The 18,784-nt window shown below is 45.3% G+C and overlaps 1 protein-coding gene and 1 long non-coding RNA gene across 7 annotated transcripts in view; one reads left to right on the forward strand and one right to left on the reverse strand.

Annotated features, from left to right (window-relative positions):
• LOC308658565 overlaps positions 1-13,176 on the forward strand; it is a 29,751-nt gene extending 16,575 nt beyond the window's left edge. For 4 of the 5 annotated variants that reach the window (XR_014024191.1, XR_014024192.1, XR_014024193.1 and 1 more), the window contains 4 exons: positions 1,264-1,423; positions 5,094-5,177; positions 6,362-6,435; positions 6,889-13,176. This is a non-coding gene — a long non-coding RNA (uncharacterized lncRNA). The remainder of the gene's footprint in view (positions 1-1,263; positions 1,424-5,093; positions 5,178-6,361; positions 6,436-6,888) is intronic. The other variant, XR_014024195.1, reaches the window with a different exon arrangement.
• FGF6 (fibroblast growth factor 6) overlaps positions 1-18,784 on the reverse strand; it is a 52,546-nt gene that overhangs the window by 6,690 nt on the left and 27,072 nt on the right. Inside the window, exon 3 of one of the 2 annotated variants that reach the window (XM_081311327.1) lies at positions 6,508-6,985. The exons of the other annotated variant lie outside the window; for it this stretch is intronic. Coding sequence (XP_081167453.1) covers positions 6,902-6,985 — 84 coding nt within the window. The 3' untranslated portion in view covers positions 6,508-6,901. Of the gene's footprint in view, positions 1-6,507; positions 6,986-18,784 lie in introns of those variants that run through there. 2 annotated transcript variants of the gene reach the window in all.

Genomic DNA, 18,784 nt, shown 5'->3' on the forward strand with positions numbered 1-18,784 from the left:
TGAACATACTCGTTGGGACAGTGGTATAGACTATTTGACATTAGCACTGTTGGGGAAGATGTAGAACTTGAGCTGTGGTCCCTGTGGGGTGCAACTCTGTCCCTTTACCCTGCTGTTTCAGTTCAGGAATCTGGGAACCAGAACAGGAATGGAATATCTGAGGGCTAAGAGGAACAATCCTATTCTCAGATGGAGAAACTGAGGCCCAAAGAGAAGTGTCTTGTCTATAGCCATGTGGTTAAGATATTTAGATTTAATTCAGAGAAGTGCACCCTGACTCTGCATGTCTATATCCAACCATCAGTTACAAAATGGAGATAATTTGCCTGGTACACAACTGCAATCCCAGTGGCTTAGAAGGTTGAGGCAGGAAGATCACAAGTTCAAGGCCAGCCTCAGCAACTTAGTAAGGCCCTAAGCAATTTAGTGAAAACCTGTCTCAAAATTTAAAAATAAATAAATTATTTAAAAGTGCTGGGGATGTTGCTCATTGGTTAAGCACCCCTAGGTTCATTCTCTGGTTGCATTCCCTCACCCCCATCACCACCCCCACCCCTGCAAAGGAGATAATCTATCCCATCATTCAGATGCCCAATACTGTCTTGAGAAATTTTTTCTCTTTTGCACTAGTTGTTTTTGATGGATGTCATTATCTTTCTTGTTTGATAATATTTTACCATTTCCAAAACACTTTCATATGCATGGTCTCTCTTAATCCTCTCCACATTCCTGCTTGGTGGTGTATCAGGAATGCATTTGGTTGCAATTAGCAGAAAATCACAATGGCTCAAACACAGAGGGAGGTTTTTTCTCACATAATGTTGGTGGTGGTTCATCAACTCAATGAAGCCATGTCAGGGTTTACATCACTGATTATTTGACTTCTACCTGATGTTTGAAAGATGGCTGCTCTTGTGACAGGTTTCATATTCCTTTTTTGGGGGGTGTGGTGGGAGTGGGGGTGAAGGTACTGAGGATTGAACCCAGGGTACTCAACCACTGAGCCACATCCCCAGCCCTATTATGTATTTTAGAGACAGCATCTCTCTGAGTTGCTTATCGCCTCACTTTTGCTGAGGCTGGCTTTGACCTTGCCGTCCTCCTGTCTCAGCCCTCCCACCCCCACCCCTACCCCCTGGGATTACAGGTGTGTGCCATGTACTCGTCTTCATATTCGTTTGTAAGTCAGGAATAAAAGGGAAACAAGGCAGGGATTGCTTTCTAGAGCCCTGAGTAAAATTCTGCTCTTGTCTCCTTGGCCAGAAGTTTACTACGTGACCACCTCTGGCCACAGGGAACCTAAGGGAGTGTTTCTTGTGGAGCTAGAACTTCTTGGAGCTTGAGAAACTGACTTTCACCAGCAAGGCAACCAACAGTGTCTGCCCCAGGTGGGCCACGGCTGCTGCTCCCCTCTCCCTGCCTGGTAAGCAGCAACGTTGGGCTTTGCCACATTCTCATTTCCCTCCCGTTCACCAATCTTTCTGTTAAATAGCCTTCTTTCCTCCCAGAATTACAAAGGCATAGAATGCTTGTTCTAGACCCTTGGAATATTTGGGAGGGAATGGAAGTAAAATCCCGAATAATCTCCTACCTAGAGATAATGGGCAAATGATAACATTTTGGAATAGTTCCTTCCAGAAAGATTTCCCACAGGTATGTTAGTGATGTTTTATTATATGCCTAGTATTTTATCATGGCTGTGTGTATGTGTGTGTGTGTGTGTGTGATCCTGGGGATGGAATCCAGGGCCTTGCCTGTGCTAGGCCCCTGTGCCATGGTTTTTTACTCAATGGCATATTAGATTTTCCCATGTCATTAAGTTCTTTCAAAGCCAAAGTTATACGTTTATTTTCATTATTTTTTGAAGATATATGTTTGTTGTAAAATATTCACACTTAGCACATCTCCCATCTCAAGCCACTATAAACAGCCAGTCAGAAGGGTGACTAATTTTTAATTCATCAGGATTCATTTAGCCATTCTCACATTATCGGACATTCAGGTTGTTTCCAATTTCTCATTATTGAAGATAACATTTTGATGAGTATCCTCATACGTAGATTCTATTAACATTTCTGATTATTTCCTTTGTGTAGATTCCTAGAAATGGAATTACTGGGTTAAAGGATAGGAACATTTTAAAGTGCCTGATGCATATTGCCAAATTGCTTTCTGGAAAGACTGTACCATGTATAATTTGACCAGCATTTTATGAGCATGCTCAGCTTACTTTACTAGAAATTCTAAATAAGTTTCAGCCCTTTTGCAAGAAAGCAATGTGGCTTTGCAGAAAGTATGGCAGTCAGAAGGGTGACTAATTTCGACCAGTAATCCGAAGACCTGATTTTAGGTTCTGATTTTACCAGTACTTGTGTGTGACCTTGGGCAAAACACCTCATTTCTCAGTTCAGCTAAAAATTATTGTATACTATAGTGAGCACTGTTGGTTTCCTGCTCAGTAATTATTTCACCCTTACTAATTTCATTAGGACCCGGATTTAACCCTCCTTTTAAGCCTTAGAACTCTAGGGGATGCTGGCTGCAGCCTCAGGGGCTGGGTGTTGATTGATCTGAGTGAGGGTTCTGAAACTTTTTGGTCTCCAGACCCATTTCCAATCTTAAAACTTATTGAGAAACTCAAAGCAATTTTGTTTATGTGGATTATATCATATTTTCTGCATTTGACTGTAAAACTGAGAACATTTTAAGCTATTTTTTTGTCCTTTTTAGATAATACATGACAATAGAGTATATTATTATTAACATATATTACACATACATGGAGTATAACTTATTCTAATTAGGACCCCATTCTTGTGGTTGAACATGATGTGGAGTTACACTACTCATGTATTCATGTATGAACATAGGAAAGTTATGTCCAGTTCATTCCACTGTCTTTTCTATTTCCATCCCCTGTCCCTTCCCTTCATTCCCCTTTGTCTAATCCAATGAACTTGTATTCTTCCCTCCCTCACCCTTTATTGTGTGTTAGCATCCACATATCAGAGAGAACATTTGGCCTTTGGTTTTTTGAGATTGGCTTATTTCACTTAGCATGATAGTCTCCAGTTTCATCCACTTGCTGGCAAATGCCATAATTTCACCCTTATTTATGGCTGAGTAATATTCCACTGTGTATGTATACCACAATTTCTTCATCCATTCATCTGTTAAAACTATTTAACAAAGATATAGTAAGCCCGATAAGTATTAACCAGTGAATACATTTTTATAAAAATAACTGTATTTTCCAAAACTAAAAAGAAAAAAAAAATCTTAGTAAGTTAGAGTGGCATCATTTTACACTTTTCAAGTCTTTTGTAATATCTGACTTGTTAGATTTTCACATCTGCTTCTTCATTCGGTGTATTTGTCATCACCCATCATGTAGAATCTGTAAAACTCACTCTGAGGAAATGGTGGGGGTGCGGGGAGAGGCAATCATTTTATGAAAACAAAGTCAGAGACTCTAGAGGGCCCCAAACCAGACTTTGAAAGCTCTCATGTGCATCTTGCTACCTTTGCTGGTAATTGCTTTAGGAAGGGACACGCAGCCCACTTTTTGTCCTGTGAAGCACTGGGAGAGGCTATGGGGCGTTGGCAAAATTCTTGCTCCCAAGAAAAACGTAGGAAAGATCTTATTGTGCCCATATGTGACATCAGAAAATGCCATGGCTATCTTCCCACTGGCCTGAGGATGCAGCTGGTAGGTCACCAGGGCCAAGCCGGGGGACCAGCAGGTAGGCCGGGCTTTGGCCTCAAACTTGGGCTCCCCTCATGGTGCGAGGTCAACCTCGGAGTTGGAGAGGACATTGGAACAGAATGCGGCATGAAGAAGTAGAGTGCCACAGTGCCGTGCCCTAAAATAAGGCATGGGGTGGGTTGAGGGGGCATGGCGGCCTGCCAGGGGAGTCGAGACCCCTGCTGCTCCAACTGGAAGCTGGTGGCTGCTGCGTTATGTGGTTGTGAATCCAGCCATTTTCAGCTGATCCCTGAGACCGTTCTTACCTACCCAGAGAGAGCATTAGGGGAAATGATGACTATTCAGGACACTGGGGTTGTGTGGGGTACGCTTTTGTGGCCTGTGTGTCTTATACAAAAGGAATTAGAGAAAAACACAAGCTTATGCCCCACTGAAAGCAAAAAGGGCAGGAATCTTATCTCCAGGAGACATTAGGGCCAAGAAAACCTTAGAGGCCAGGCCTCTCTCAAACACCTTCCTATAAATGTCTCTATCTGACCCTGCACAGGCTGTGACCAGCACTGGCTTGATGGTGGTGGTTCCCTGCCTGAGAATATGATTTGGATTGCCTCAGGGCAGAGGTCTTAAAACTAGGTCAGGGAGATGGGTAGAGCACAAGACCTCAATCGGGAGACCCATGTTTCACGAGCTATAGAACCGACCAGAAGAAATACAATGGAAGCCTACTATATTTTAAGGGACTATTTTGCCTAAGAAACCCTAATCTTGGCCCAGAAGAGCCATGATTTATTTTTTAAATCCATAATCTTGTGGTTGCTAAAGCTTTTCCACTGGCCCTCTTGAACATGGCCACTAAAAATTCATTTTTCTTCTCACCAAGTATCTTAGCATAAGATGTTGTAACAAATTACCATAGGCTGGGTGGCTAACAACACACATTTATTTTGTACAGCTCTGATGACTGGGAAGGCCAAGGTCTAGGTGTAGCAGTTTGGTCCTGGGGAGAGCCAGGACTCCCTGGTTTGCATATGGCTGTTCACTGTATCCTCATGTGACAGAGCAGAGAGAGGGAGGGCGGACTTTCATGTCTCTTTACAAGGACACTAGTCGTATTCATGAGAGGTCTACCCTCATGACCTAATTCCTCCCAATACCATCACCAACACACAGGGGTTAAGATCTCAACAAATGAATGGAAGGGGCACACAAACATTCAGTCCATATCCACAAGGATCTATCTCCAGCAGACTTCTGGGAAAATGGAAACGTCTTCCAGTATAGAGTAACGTAATGCCAATCACTTTCTACATATCAGATATCTTACATTCATCATCACATTTAATCCTCACAATAAGCCTGAATTGATAGTGTGATTCCTGTTTTACAGATGAGGAAAGTGAAACTTAGATGGTTTAAGAAACTTGCTGGTTACGTCTGACCTCACGACCTGGTTGCTTTTCTCCACCAACAGGTACAGCCAACTGTGGTCACTTTTGTTTGGGCTTGCCCATCTGGGTTGCAGCACATGGTGGGGGTTGGGGATGAAACAGGGCAGAAGTGAAGAATTCTGGTCCCACAGGGACTGGAAATGAATGGGCCCTCCAAGAAGCAAATTAAATCCAGCACGTAGTGACAAAAAGCATTCATTCAGATTTGCTTAAACACAAATGAAGCATAGCAAGAAGTCCATGGGTGGGACAGTTTTGGGGCAAGATGGCAAGAGGAATGGACCTGGTGTTAGAGGGGAGCCCAGTGCTTCAGCCAGTTGTTTTGCTGCTGTAACTAAAAGATCTAACCAGAACAATTTTAGGAGAAAAAGTTTATTTTAGGGCTCATGATTTTAGAGGTCTCAATCCATAGAAAGCCGGCTGTATTCCTCAGGGCTCGAGGTGAGGGAAAACATCACGGCAGAAGAGTATGGCAGAGGGAAGCGGCTTAATGGTGATCGGAAAGCAGAGAGAGAGAGAGACAGAGAGACAGAGAGAGAGAGAGAGAGAGAGAGAGAGAGAGAGAGAGAGAGAGGTATCTCTACTTGCTGAATACAAATACACTCAAAGCCATGCCCCAATTCCCCCTCCTCCAGCCATACCCTGCCACTTCACTTACCACTCAGTTAATCCCTATGGAGGATTAATTCACTGATTGTGTTAAGCCTCTTACAACCCAATCACGTCTCCTCTGAGCCTTCCTGTATCATTTCACACACGAGCCTTTGGGGGACACCTCACATCCAAACCATAACACCCAGAGTCCTTTCTGGCCCATTTTACATGACATCAAATAGGTTGCTTCTTGTGCTGGCTATCCTTGGGAGACGGTGGTACCCACTGGCCTGAGCCCTGTGTCTTTAATGACTGTGGGGCACATGGTGCTGGCTTCGTTTCCATAGTGTGGTTCACACTCCCAGACCCAGGTAAGATTCGTCTCCAAGACACCCTCCTGGTTAACCCAGGCTCCTCTGACTTTTTGTGGACTTCATAGCTTCTCAGTGCTTATATATGTAAAAGAAATTATAAACTAGCATTCAGAAACCCCAATGCAGAAACAAACACATTCTTTATGAAGTGATTCACCAAAGGTTTCTTTTCAGAACAGAAATACCCTGTGACATCTGACCCGAGGGTGGTTAGTTGTATATCCTGTTTCTCCCAACAGCTCCAGAAGATGGTTTCTCAGAATGGATAATGAAGGCACTGGGAGCTCTGCCAGGCTGACCCTTCATTTTGCAGGTGAGGCTGTGGAGGCTCAGAGAGGGGAAGTGACTTGTCTGAGTTTTCACAGCTAATTGGTGTCCCTGTAAGCAGCAGAAACCAGGCGAGGAGACATCCCTCTGTTGGCTGTTAGCCACAAATGTCAGGAACCCCCAAGATTCCCACTGTGGCAACTCATTCATTAACTGATTGAAATTTCTTTCTCAGTGTTAATCATATTGCTGATTTCATTGACATTTGGCAACACCAAATATTCACCACCTGTGTACAATTTGGTAGCTCTTCTACTTAAAAACTTCCTAGAACTTTTATAAGTTTTGAGAGGGGAAACTTAAATTTTAATATTTTGAGATTTTCTAGATAAAGTCCATGTTTACCCAAATTATACTTAATCATTTTGTAGGCATAGATTATATCATACCCCTGTCTTTTTATTAATATTCATTTCTTTTCTTCTGATTCTCTTTCAAGTGGAAGCAGAGTCTCAAAGAATCAGAATTTGGAAGACAAGAAGGACCACTGGAACTTGATAGAGCTCTTCTGTAGTACTGGTGAAGTTACCTTCCTCCTGAAATTTAAAAAAGAACAAACTGACGTAGTGTCCCTGTAGTATAATTTTATGTTCCAAAATTATTTGGGTGTGTTTTCATGGAGACAGCTGATACACAACATGCTAATCTGCAACCCTATTTGGGTTGTCTTTTTGCTAAGACTGACCACTGTTAGAAGACAAGGGCACCGTCTCCCTTGGTAATATGGTCACTGATGGCAGCACACAGAGGCACATAGTGAATGTTTACTCAACCCATGGACTAAGGGAGTGGATGCAGCTCATTGAGTGAAGCTCATTCTTTATGGCAAAGAAGGAGCAAGGGATAAATAACATGCAACTTCCAGAAAGAGCAACAAGGATACCATTCCGGTAAAGAGTAGAAAAGACTAGTTTCCGGCTAGCATCTGCCAAAGTTGGTCAGGAAGGAGGACAGCAATGATGATCATTTCTCAGAAAATGTTTCTGTTCAGGCACGGATGCCTGGGAAACAAAGCCATGCCGAGGAGCAGAGGCCAGGGGTCTTGCTGACCACCCTCCCTTTCCCTTACTTCAGCTTTTTCCCCCTCTCCCCACTGCTGCTAGTTAGCAGGGGACCCTGGAGTGTGATTCAGAGTCCACCAGTCTTTGGAACTCAGGAAGGACTTGAATGGTCAAGACGGGAGGAAAAAGAAGCCATATCCAGAGGCTTTGACGGCTGTACTGCAAAACCTGACTGGTTATAAATTCTTGCTAATGAAGAGAATCAGGAGTTATGGAAAAGTAGAAGCTTCAGAAATCACACACACAAAACTTTGAGACCACTTTTAAAAAGCCTTAGAAGATACTCTGAAGCACACATTTGCCAATGTGAAGTTTTCAACAGAATCAATAGGATGGAGGCTGTGTATGAGACTGTATTAGTCAGTGTTCTGTCAATGTGACAAAAATACCTGAGTTAACTTAAAAGGAGGAACAATTTATTTTGACTCATGGTGTCAGAGGTTTCAGCCCATGGTGGGCCCATTCACTTTGGGGCCCACAGTGAGGCAGAACACCATGGCAGTGGGAGCATGTGGCAAGGAGGCTGCTCACCTCAGGGTGGCCAGGAAGCAGAAAGAGAGAGAGGTCACTCTTCAAGGGTTTGCCCCCCAAGTGGCCTATTGTCTCCAACTAGGGTCCACCTACTAATGTTTCATGGCCCCCAACTGCAGAGAGCAGTGATCTAAATCATGGCCTGTCTGACTTTCATGGCTGTGGTTGTGCTGGGAGCTGCCTGAGGAAAGGTGCAGGTCAAGATGCCCCAGTAGTTATGGTAACACCAGCTAGGAGAGGCTGCATGTATGGCTCTATCAGTTGAGGCCTTGAGTTCAGCACCTTCTCCCAGGGATAGAGAATTCTGAGTAAAACAAGGTGACCCTAATATCTCTAGAGTCCTGTGTCCTTCAGATTGCTGGCTTTGCTGAAACTTACTAACAATGAAACTTTTAATGATAAAACTTGTATAATAAACTTGCTGAACTAGCTCTGAGTTAGCAAGCCTCACCAGGGCTTGGCCACCCACCTGGCCCCAGCTTTTTCTCCCTATGTGTGTCTGTTTGTCTTTTCTTTATCCTCCATAGCGCGCATCCGGTATCTCCTTAACTAATGGCTGTGCATCTGAGAAATGAGAAGATTGCAGCACCCAAGTGCACCATCAGCTGGGGACCAGACCTTTAGGACAGGCTTTTGTGGGATATTCAATTCATAATGAAGGCCAACAAAGAGGACCAGTTAATTTAAAGTGAATAAAAGAGGGGTTTTGTTGGTGTTGGGTTAGCATGGGCTGTTCTCAGTTTTGATTGTTCAGTGAGCTGTGTTGACTTCTGTATATTTGATAATTTCTGAGAGATTCTGATATTCTGGTCATTTTAAAAAAAAGTCAGGCATAAAAACCCTGTAATAATCTGGACTAATTATTAAGAAAGTCTTAAATACTGAACTAATTTATTGTGAACACACTTGACTGAAACCTTTGGCATTTGGGGTGGAATCGTTTTATTAGTCGAGAGGGGAAATGCTGAACTCTTCCAGATTTTTTTATATTCATAAAATCATGATTAGTCCCGAATTCTTTCCTCCTGTCGACATGCAGAGGACTTGTGGAAATGAAGGGTAACATTTAGCCTGAGGCTGCAGAGAGGGGAAAGGAGTGAAATGGCAGGAGAGTTCCAGCATTCCCTTGAGTTCAAAAAGGAAGTTGGAGCTCATTATGAGGTAATTATGGGGACTAGCGGAGGCAGCTCCAGCTCACTGCCTTATGGCTCACATGTGGGAACCAGATGTACTTCTTGTGAGATCTGAAAAGCAGTACTGTCCCTGCATAGTCAGAAGTGACCTCAAGTTGGTGTGTCCCTTCTGGGCCTCCGTTTTCTTATCTGCAAATGAGGGAACTGGCGGAGATCATTTGTTCTCTACCAAAACTGTGCATTAGATCACCTGGGCCACTGCAAAATAGAGCAACGCTCAGGCTGCACCTCAGGTGAATGATTCAGAAATGACTGTGGATTCAGAATCCAGAAATGATTCAGGTAGTCTCCAGGCATATTTTGATGTTTTGAAAGAGCCCCTGCTATGGTCTGGATCTTAAATGTCCCCCAGCGGCCCCTGTGTTGGAGGTTTGATTCCCCAGATTGGCACTAACAAAAGGTGGTGGAACCTCTAAGAGGTGGGGCCTAGTGCAAGGTCCTCAGGTCACTGGGGGCGTGTCCTTGAAGTGGATTGTGGGACTCTGGTCCCTCCTTTCTCCCTTTAGCGTCTGGTTATGATGTAAGTGACCTTGCTCTACTGTTCGTCCCCATCATCATGTCCTGCTTCCCCACTGGCACAGAAGCAATAGGGCCCAGCTATGGACAGAACCTCGTAAACTGAGAGCCAAAATAAACCTTTCCTTTGATGAGTTAATTATCTCAGGTGTTCGGTGGAGGGATGGAAAGCTGCTGACACAACCCCACAGGTGATTCGAATGTGTAGCCAAGGCTGACACCCAGACTCAGATGACCTCTGTGGTCTCATATGAGAAGGTTCACATTTCAGTGCTTTGACTATTGGACACCTGGATGGTAGTATATGCATCACGAGTCTCCGTTCCAGTTTGTAAGAGACCACTGCAGGATACCTGAGGAACTGTGCTTACTTTATCATTGATGACAGTCAAGGGTGTCCCCCCTTATTTTTTTTTAAAGATTTGGGGGGTCCTAATTTCGGCTGGGGCCAGCTTGCCATCTTCAGTCTTTTTCATATGGCAGTATACACATGAATGTGCCTCTTGTGACTCTGGGAAGTAGTTTGCGCAGAAATTCATAATCAGTTTTTTAAAGGTTTGGTAATTTGGTTAATCGGGTAACCAAGGAACTCTCAGAAATAATTCCCTAGGCCATTCAATCATTCATCTGCCCAAACTATTTACCAGATGTCTGCCTTTTATACAAGGCACTTAAAAATTTTTTTTGTAGTTGTAGATGGACAGCATGCCTTTATTTTATGTGTTTGTTTTTATGTGGTGCTAAGGATCAAACCCAGTGCCTCACACATGTTAGGCAAGTGCTCTGCCACTGAGCTACAGCCCCAGCCCTCCAAGGCACTTTATATAAAACTGTTTTTTGTAAAGGCCAACTTTCTGAGCTCTCTTGAGCTGCTGTCAGATCTTACTGAGCAGCCACCACCAAGCTTCAGTGCTGGGGTAGCTTTTCTCCTGTTCTGATAGTGTTTGCCTGTCAAGATAGCCAGGGTCCACCTTGGAACCCACATGGGCTTTACTGCCTCTGGAGTGTCAGAATAGGAGCAGCCAAGGTTATCACTTGAACTGTGATTGATATACATTGCCTCATTTAATCCTCCCAACCACTTGCAATCAGGCTGTTATTGCTATGAACTGAATGTTTGTGCTCCTTCCCCCCACCACCCCCCGCCCCGCATGTATTGAAATCCTGGTCTGCAATGTGATGGTGTTTGAAGATAGGGTGATATCAGGTTGTGAGGGTGGAGCCCCCAGCACGAGATTAATTCCTTTTATAAAAAGAGAAGGGAACACTAGGATTCTCTGTGGACATAACGAGGAAGAGAGTCCTTGCCCAGAACCCGACCATGCTGGCATTCTGGTTCCAGATTTCCAGCCTCCAGAATTCTGAAAGAAACAAATTTCTGTTGTCTAAGTCACTCTTGTCTACAGGATTTTGATGTGAGCCAGGCAAGGTGCCTATTATTTTTATAAGTGGGAAAAACCAACACTTAGACTTAATGAACTTGTCCAAAGCCATCTAGTTAAAAGCAAGAGTTGGAATGCCAAGCAGGACTCTCTGGCTCCCCGTTCCATACTTGAGTGATTTCCCACATCCAAGAATTTTTTCCCAGATCCCCTATGCTGCCTCCCATCCAAGCCTGCTTCCCTGTCAGGAGCAAGTTCGAGTCTCAAGTTTGCCAAGAAGCCTCCTCCAAGCGCACAGCCCAGCCTGTACTTCCCTCCAGTGCTACCCGCTGGACAGGGATCTCACTCAGCTCTGAACCACTCCTTAGGCACTCCTCAATCTCTATATCAGCGATTGACTTTTCATGTCTTGTTTCCATAAATGTATTATAAACCCCTCCAGGGTTTGGACTTAGTTTTCGACTTCCTTTCAGCGTGCCCAGCTCAAAGCTAGACTCACACAGAGACCTCATGTATGCTTTAGATTGATTGAATAAATAGATTGATAAATCTTCTATGTTCCTGCTTCCAGAGAGAATCAAAACACCAAACACTCCAACACTCACTCAATTGTGGGTTTTTGTTTGTTTGTTTGTACCAAGGATTTAACCCAGGGGCTCTTAACCACTAAGCTACATCCTCAGCCCTTTTAATTTTTTTTATTTTAGCAATTGCTTGCTAAATTGCTTAGAGCCTCACTAAGTTGCTGAGGCTGGCTTTAAACTTGCAATCCTCCTGCCTCAGTCTCCGAAACTGCTGGGGTTGTGGGTGTGTGCCACCACATCTGGCTTCAATTGATTAATTTGACATGTTGATTGAATACTTACTAAGTGGACAGATAAGCACTATGTAAATACTCTTTCTAAGAATTTTATATTTTCCAATTGTTTTTAAGTGCCTCCCAAATGTACTTTCCCACTGTAAAAACTCAAAGAAGACTTGTTTCCTGACACTCTGGTATCTATCAAAAATGAGGTCTTGGCTGGCTAGAGGTATAGTTCGGTGGTAGAGTGCTTGCCTAGTAAGCAGGAGGCCCTGTGTTCACTGGGCTTTGTGGCCAGGCATCACAAAAAGAAATACGAAGTGAGATCTTAGTAAACTGAATAAATGAATTGAAGAGAAACATGTCGAAATGGAGACTCTGGGAAGTGAAGCAAATTTCACAATCATATGGCCAATAAATATCGGGGCTGAGACAAAATATGAATCTCTTAACAAAGCTTAAACCTTTTTTTTTTTCTGTACAATTCAGTTTGAAGTGTTTGCACTCTGAGTGGGAATTAGCTGATCAGGGCTTTTAAGGTGTGGGTTTTGCTGGGATTGGGGTCTGACTTATTTTAGCGTTTCTGCAGGCCCTGGACAACAGAGGCACCTCACTCTGAGTTTCCACTCTCACCAAGGAAAGAACAAGAAAAAGGACTCTTTCTAATGGGATTTCATGTTCCCCCTTGGCCCCTGCTGTGTTGGTGCTGAGGTTGGAACTCAGGGCTTTGTGCACGTGGACAAGGGCTCTACCACTGAGCCAGACCTCCCACCCCACAGCAGAACCTCTGTCTGTCCTGCTGTGGCTGTGAGTGCTTGTAGGAATGCTCATGGTGCAGCAAAATGGACGTGAAGTGAAGGAGTCAGAAGAACAAGGATCTGGTTCCAACTTTTGTTGGTAGTGAGATGTGATGTGGCTAAATCACTTAAATGTCATTTATCTCTGCAAAAATGATGGATTGGATTAGGTGATCCTAAGTGCTATACCTTTAATTCAGGTAGCAAATTATTATTGCTATCACCTCTCATGCTCAATTTTCTTGAGTGAGATAAAACATAAATTGCTTTCTATAGTGTAGGATATATACAAAAAGACTTATGATGCTACTTATGCTGGGGCTGGGGATGTGGCTCAAGAGGTAGCGCGCTCGCCTGGCATGCGTGCGGCCCGGGTTCGATCCTCAGCACCACATACCAACAAAGATGTTGTGTCCGCCGAGAACTAAAAAATAAATATTAAAAATTCTCTCTCTCTCTCTCCCACTCTCTCTCCCTCTCTCTCACTCTTTCTTAAAAAAAAAAAAAAAAAAAAAAGATGCTACTTATGTTAGTTAGCATCACTGGTCTGGACTTGTCCAAATGCCCAAAGGGGTTGTAATGAAAGCCACAGATTGGCTGTTCTTTGTGTGCCAGGTGTTGTTCTAAGCACTTTCGATGTATTTACCATTTCCCTGCACATTCATACCACAACTCCATGGGCAGCTACTAATGACCTCACTGTGTTACAGATAGGGAAACTGCGTCTCAGAGAAGTGACCTGACTTGCCCAAGGTCAGCTAGGAAGTGGTGAAGACAGGGTTTGGGCCAGGTGGTCTGTCTCTCCGGCTTGGCCTCCAGCCCATGTATGCATGGGCCCCTCCCTGGGTGCAGGGACTGTGCACTATTCTCTGTAGCATCCCCCTTCACCCAGAAAACAACTAAGATGGACTGAACTGAACAGAAAAAGATGCTGGCTGTGGGTGAACTTTTTTGTTTGAGAAACTTCCAGAGCGTGAGGCCCAGGCAGCTGTAAGCAACGTCCTGAAAGATCTAACAGCAGAGCAGGTGTTCTGGGAATGCTCAGCCATGAGAGGAGATTTAGGCTTGTTGACCCTGTAGGTTTTTTCCAGCCTAAGGATTCAATGTTCTGCCTGATTCCTAGAACTGTTATTTGGCTGAAAGAGAAATGCTTACGATAAGTCACAGCACGGGACCAAAGGTGACAGGAATCGCGCACGTTTGGGCTGATGTTTATCTTGTGGGCCAGCCAGCGGCAGGCGACCATGCAGTGTGTAGGGCTCTCCCCAGCAGCTTCCTGTCCAATCACTCAGAGCTACTGTAAGGGGAGGGGAGAAGCAGGCGGTGGAGGAAGGGCCCTCCCTCCAGGGTTCCCTGGAGAAAAGCCAAAAGGGTCTCAGAAGGCTTAGATGAGAGCTTTCGAGGCATTGCTGCCTGAACTAGAAAACTTGGTGGTCCACTTACTCAATGCCCAGAACCCAGAGCTGCCTGAGCAGTAGGCATTGTTTGACTGAGCCCACTCACTCAAAAACAAACAAAAAACTTTGTTGTTTTAATCTCTTAACAAATAAAAAAGGCCTCTATGTAATTCATTCAGATCATTCATTTTCCAACTACTTTTCTAGCTAATCCTATGTATTCCCAGTATGTCCATCTATTCATTTATTCTTTCATTGCAATTTTTTAAGTGAGCACCTATTTCGTGTCAGCCAAGGGGTTTGAGGTTGGAGATATAAAGATAATTACATTCAGTCCCTGCCCTCAAAGCAACAGCAGGTCGGGAAATCTGTCAAGGGCACAGGTGATTATGGTGCAGTGTGAGAAATGGGTGCAGAGAATGCAGAGAGCCCAGACTGGAGGCCTTGAGAACAGAAGACTTCCCTTTGGGAATGACATTGGAGCTGCAATTGTGAAGGAAAGAATATTCTAGAAGGGGCATGATGTTGGGGGATGGTGAGTTCCGTGCGAATAGTGCTTGGGAATGGATATTGAAAGCCTCCAAGGGTAACATGTGAAGGGCTTGCAAAAGCAGATTAGCTTTGTGTTATGGTTTGGTTGTGAGGTGTCCCCAAAAGCTCATGTGTGAGACAATGCAAGGTTTGGAGGAGCAATGATTGGGTCATAGCTTTAACCTGATGGGATTAACTGAGTGGTGGCTGGAGGCAGGTGGGGCATGGCTGGAGGAGGCGGTCTATGGGGGCCGTGGCTTGGGGAGGTATATATATTGGTATCTGGCTAGTGCATTCTCTGTGTCTCCTGATCGTCATGTGAGCTGCTTCCCTTGGTCACAGTCTTCCATCATGATGTACAGCCTCACCTCGAGCCCTGAGGAATGGAGCCAGCCTTCTGTGGACGGAGACCTCTGATACCGTGAGTCCCGAAATAAACCTCCTCCTCCACAGGTGTGCAGGTCAGGTCATTTAGTCACAGTAGCCAGGACACTTTGTGAGGGAGTTTCGATCTCACTCTATAGATGTGGCCTGGTGGCAGCCTGAGGTGAACTGCACGGGGACAGTGGAGAAGTCTGGGAGAAGAGTTAAGCAATGATTGCCACCATCCCAAACGGCCCTGTCGTGGCCTGAAGAGGCACAGCAGGACACTTGGCTGCGCAGGCATGAGGCGTGAGGCGACACTGGCGCTTAGAGGGGTGCTATTAGAATTAAGTGGACCGATGATCACGGGATGCCTGACACAGGGTGGGTGCTTTCTCCACGGTGGCTCTTATTATCATGGAAGGAGGAAGAGGAGTCGTGGGTGTCTGCCTTCAGCAACCAAGCTGGTGGTGGTGTCATTAGCAAGAAGAGAGTGATACAAGAGGAGTGGCCAGTTTAGAAGGATGCAGGGCAGAATGGAGGTAACGAGTCGGGCACAGGACTGGCTCCTTACACTGAAAAAGGCCGAGATGAGGCCCATTCCCTGTGTTCCACACCATTTAGTCACTCTCCTGCATACAAGGCATTTGCACAGACTTGTTCTCACTCGTTCCAGTTACTATTGCCGCCAAACAAATAATCCCCAAATTTAGTGACTTCAAGCAAGACATCATTTCATTACATCTCACAGGTCCTGGGGTAGCTCAGGTTCTTACGGAGGGTTTCTCTTGTGGTGGCAGTCAGGGAATGGCTGGGGCTGCAGACACCTCACAGACTTCCTCATTCACCTTCTGGTGGTCAATTCTGGTTGTGAGCTGGACCTCAACCGAGGCTGTTGGCCAGAACACCTACTCATGGACTCTCCATGCAGCTTGGGCTTCCCCACAGCATGGTGGCTGAGTTTCAAGAGGCAGCATCCCAGAAGTCCCAAGTGGAAGCTGTATTGCTATTTAAGAAGCCACCTTGAAAGCCACCTTGAGTCACTTCAAGTAGAAAGAGTAAATATCCCAGGGGAGGAATATTTTTTTTGAAGGGGAGAGGAATTAGGGATTGAACTCAGGGGCACTCAACCACTGAGCCACATCCCCAGCCCTATTTTGTATTTTATTTAGAGACAAGGTCTCCCTGAGTTGCTTAGGGCCTCGCTGTTGCTGAGGCTGGCTTTGAACTTGTGATCCTCCTGCCTCAACCTCCCAAGGTGCTGGGATTGTGGGCGTGCACCACTGTGCCCGGCTCAGGGGAGGAATGCTAATGTCACATGATAACAAGAGCTTGTGACTTGGGAGATACTGTTATAGACATTTTGGGAAACACAGTCAGCTCTCCACCACTTAGAATCTCTCCCCTCCTCCAACCAACAGCCAATCTCCCTCCTCAGGGATGTCTTCTTCCACACTTCCAGCTGCTCAGGAGACCCTAGTGTGGCCAGCTGCCTCTTTGTGACGATATATTTTGGGTATATGATTGAGGTGTACATGTCTCTCATCTCCCTCACTAATCAGTCCCTTCTTGAGAGAGGGATTCAGATTGTTAGTGTTCAGTCTTGTATCCCCAGTATGTAGCATAGTCCTTGCCAGGTATTAGGGGAAGGGGAGAAGGCAGAGTAATTGGCAAGGCCAGTAGGACCAGAAACAGGGCTTTGAAGATCCATATTGGGGGTCTGACCTAAAAGGAAAAATCAGATTGCCTATTGTATTCATTCAACACAGACATTTTTTACTATGCACTATTATGCATTAATTTTGATTTAAAATTTTTTACCAAAATGTTATTTATATTGATATTGAGCTTTTTGGACACCCCCTTAAATTTTGTCCTCAAGGGTGAAATTTCTCACTCACCTCCCCTCATTTGGCCTTGGCCACTGGGTGTCTCATGTGGACTCATTCTTCTGGCCCTGAATTCTGAGCCCTGGGGCTAGACCAGGCCCACCCTGAAACCTGGGCAAAGCCCCCACAGGCAAGGTCAGTCAGTGATAGAGGTCCATTCAGAACATTCCTGTGAGGTCTCCCTGTGAAAACCTCCAACACTCCAGTAGCCATCATGGTCCCTTTGCCGGGGAAACACCTCCCATGCACGCTCTGCTGAGGACCTGCTCCTTGAGCCACATGTCCCCATCTCAAGGGTTGAGCCCCCTCCCTGAGCCCTTGGCCTTTCTTGGTCCAGACCTCAGCAGAAATGCCAAGAGCCCTGGCCTAAGGATGCCTCCAGCAAGTGACTTAGCATCAGGGTGACCAGGCAAGTCTCCTACTGCTGTTCTCTCTTCTGGAGACCCTAATGGGGGGCAGGTGGCAGGGTGGGATGGTCAGGCATGGTCAGTGTGGCAGAGAGAAAAGCCTGGGTGACTTCTGGGTCCTGCCTGACTTCATGCAGGGCTCCTTGTGGCTCTATATTCTTGACACAGAGTGGGGACAGGAGCATTTCAGTTGTGCATGAGACTCTCCTTGGAGTCCTCTGATCTCCCCTCACCCACACTCCCAGGAAGCTATGGACACTGCACCCAGAAGAGTCAGGAGGCTGCCCAGAGTGGCTAAGTGGCTAAGGATTCCAGGGCCCCCACGTGTCCATCTGTTTCATCCATTACTTAAGCAAATAATTCCTGTAAACTTGGATGAGGCTAGGGTAAGTGGAATCTGTCACTTCCCAGTGATAGCAAAGGTATGTCAAGGTATTAAATCTGCACTGTAGAGGTGGTGATGTTGTCTTCCTTTGTAAGAAGCTCAGGGAAACCAGCTGCTCTCCTGCCAGCTGGGTGTGGAGCTGAGATTCTGACTTATGACTCACCCTGCTTACACCAATTACGATAATCAATGTAAATAACATTTATCTATGTACGGATGGGTTATGGGGGAAAGAAGAGGAGAAGGCAAGAAGTTTCCAAAGGGCATGAAAGGGGCTTTGGGATGAGCTGGCAGGTAAAACACCAGACACCGTGGGATTCCACACGGATCTTGGTATGTCTCAGACAGTGCATGGGAACATACTTATACTGAAACATTATCCTTTGTTTATCTGAAATCTTCCCTGGGTGTTCTCCATGATTGTTTGCCAGATCTGGGAACCCTACATGGGAGAATGGAAAGACACATGGCCTGGGAGTTTGAGGATCCTGAAAATAAACTTTATGATGTTATGCTCGAATTCAGGACCCCCAAAAGATCACCAGAGATCAAGATCGATGTAAGCAGCAAAGAGGTGTTTATTGCGAGCTAGCTCGGTCCTCCGCGCACACACAGCAACTGGTGACGCTGAGAGGCCCCGAGCCCAGGATTTGCAGCAGTTTTATACACTCTTTGGGGAAGGCAGGGACCCCCACATACATCACAGCATCTCTTAGCAAATCATCACACACCATGGGAAAATCATAAAACAACTCTAAAACCTGATTAGCACATTCACTGGCAGGAACAAGTTGGGTAGGGGTGATTGGTTACTACAAGAGGGGGATTCGTTTGAACTGATTGGTTTAAGCTACGAGGGGAGTACATGCTGAACTAAATGGTTTCCCAATATGTTATCAACCACCATAAACTACTGGGGAGTCATCTGGCATCCCAGGTATTTTCCCTGTCTCATGCTGATTGGTGGTTGCTAGGGGGTTGCTATGGGTCCTCACCTAGCCTAATTGAGTCAGGGACACCTGGCTTGGAAGATCTCTCTTGTTATTTATAGATAAACAACACAGCAGGGTGGGTATGTGCC

The sequence above is a fragment of the Spermophilus citellus genome (genome assembly GCF_964194105.1).
Source record: "Spermophilus citellus genome assembly, chromosome: 10".
Classification (NCBI taxonomy): Eukaryota; Metazoa; Chordata; class Mammalia; order Rodentia; family Sciuridae; genus Spermophilus; species Spermophilus citellus.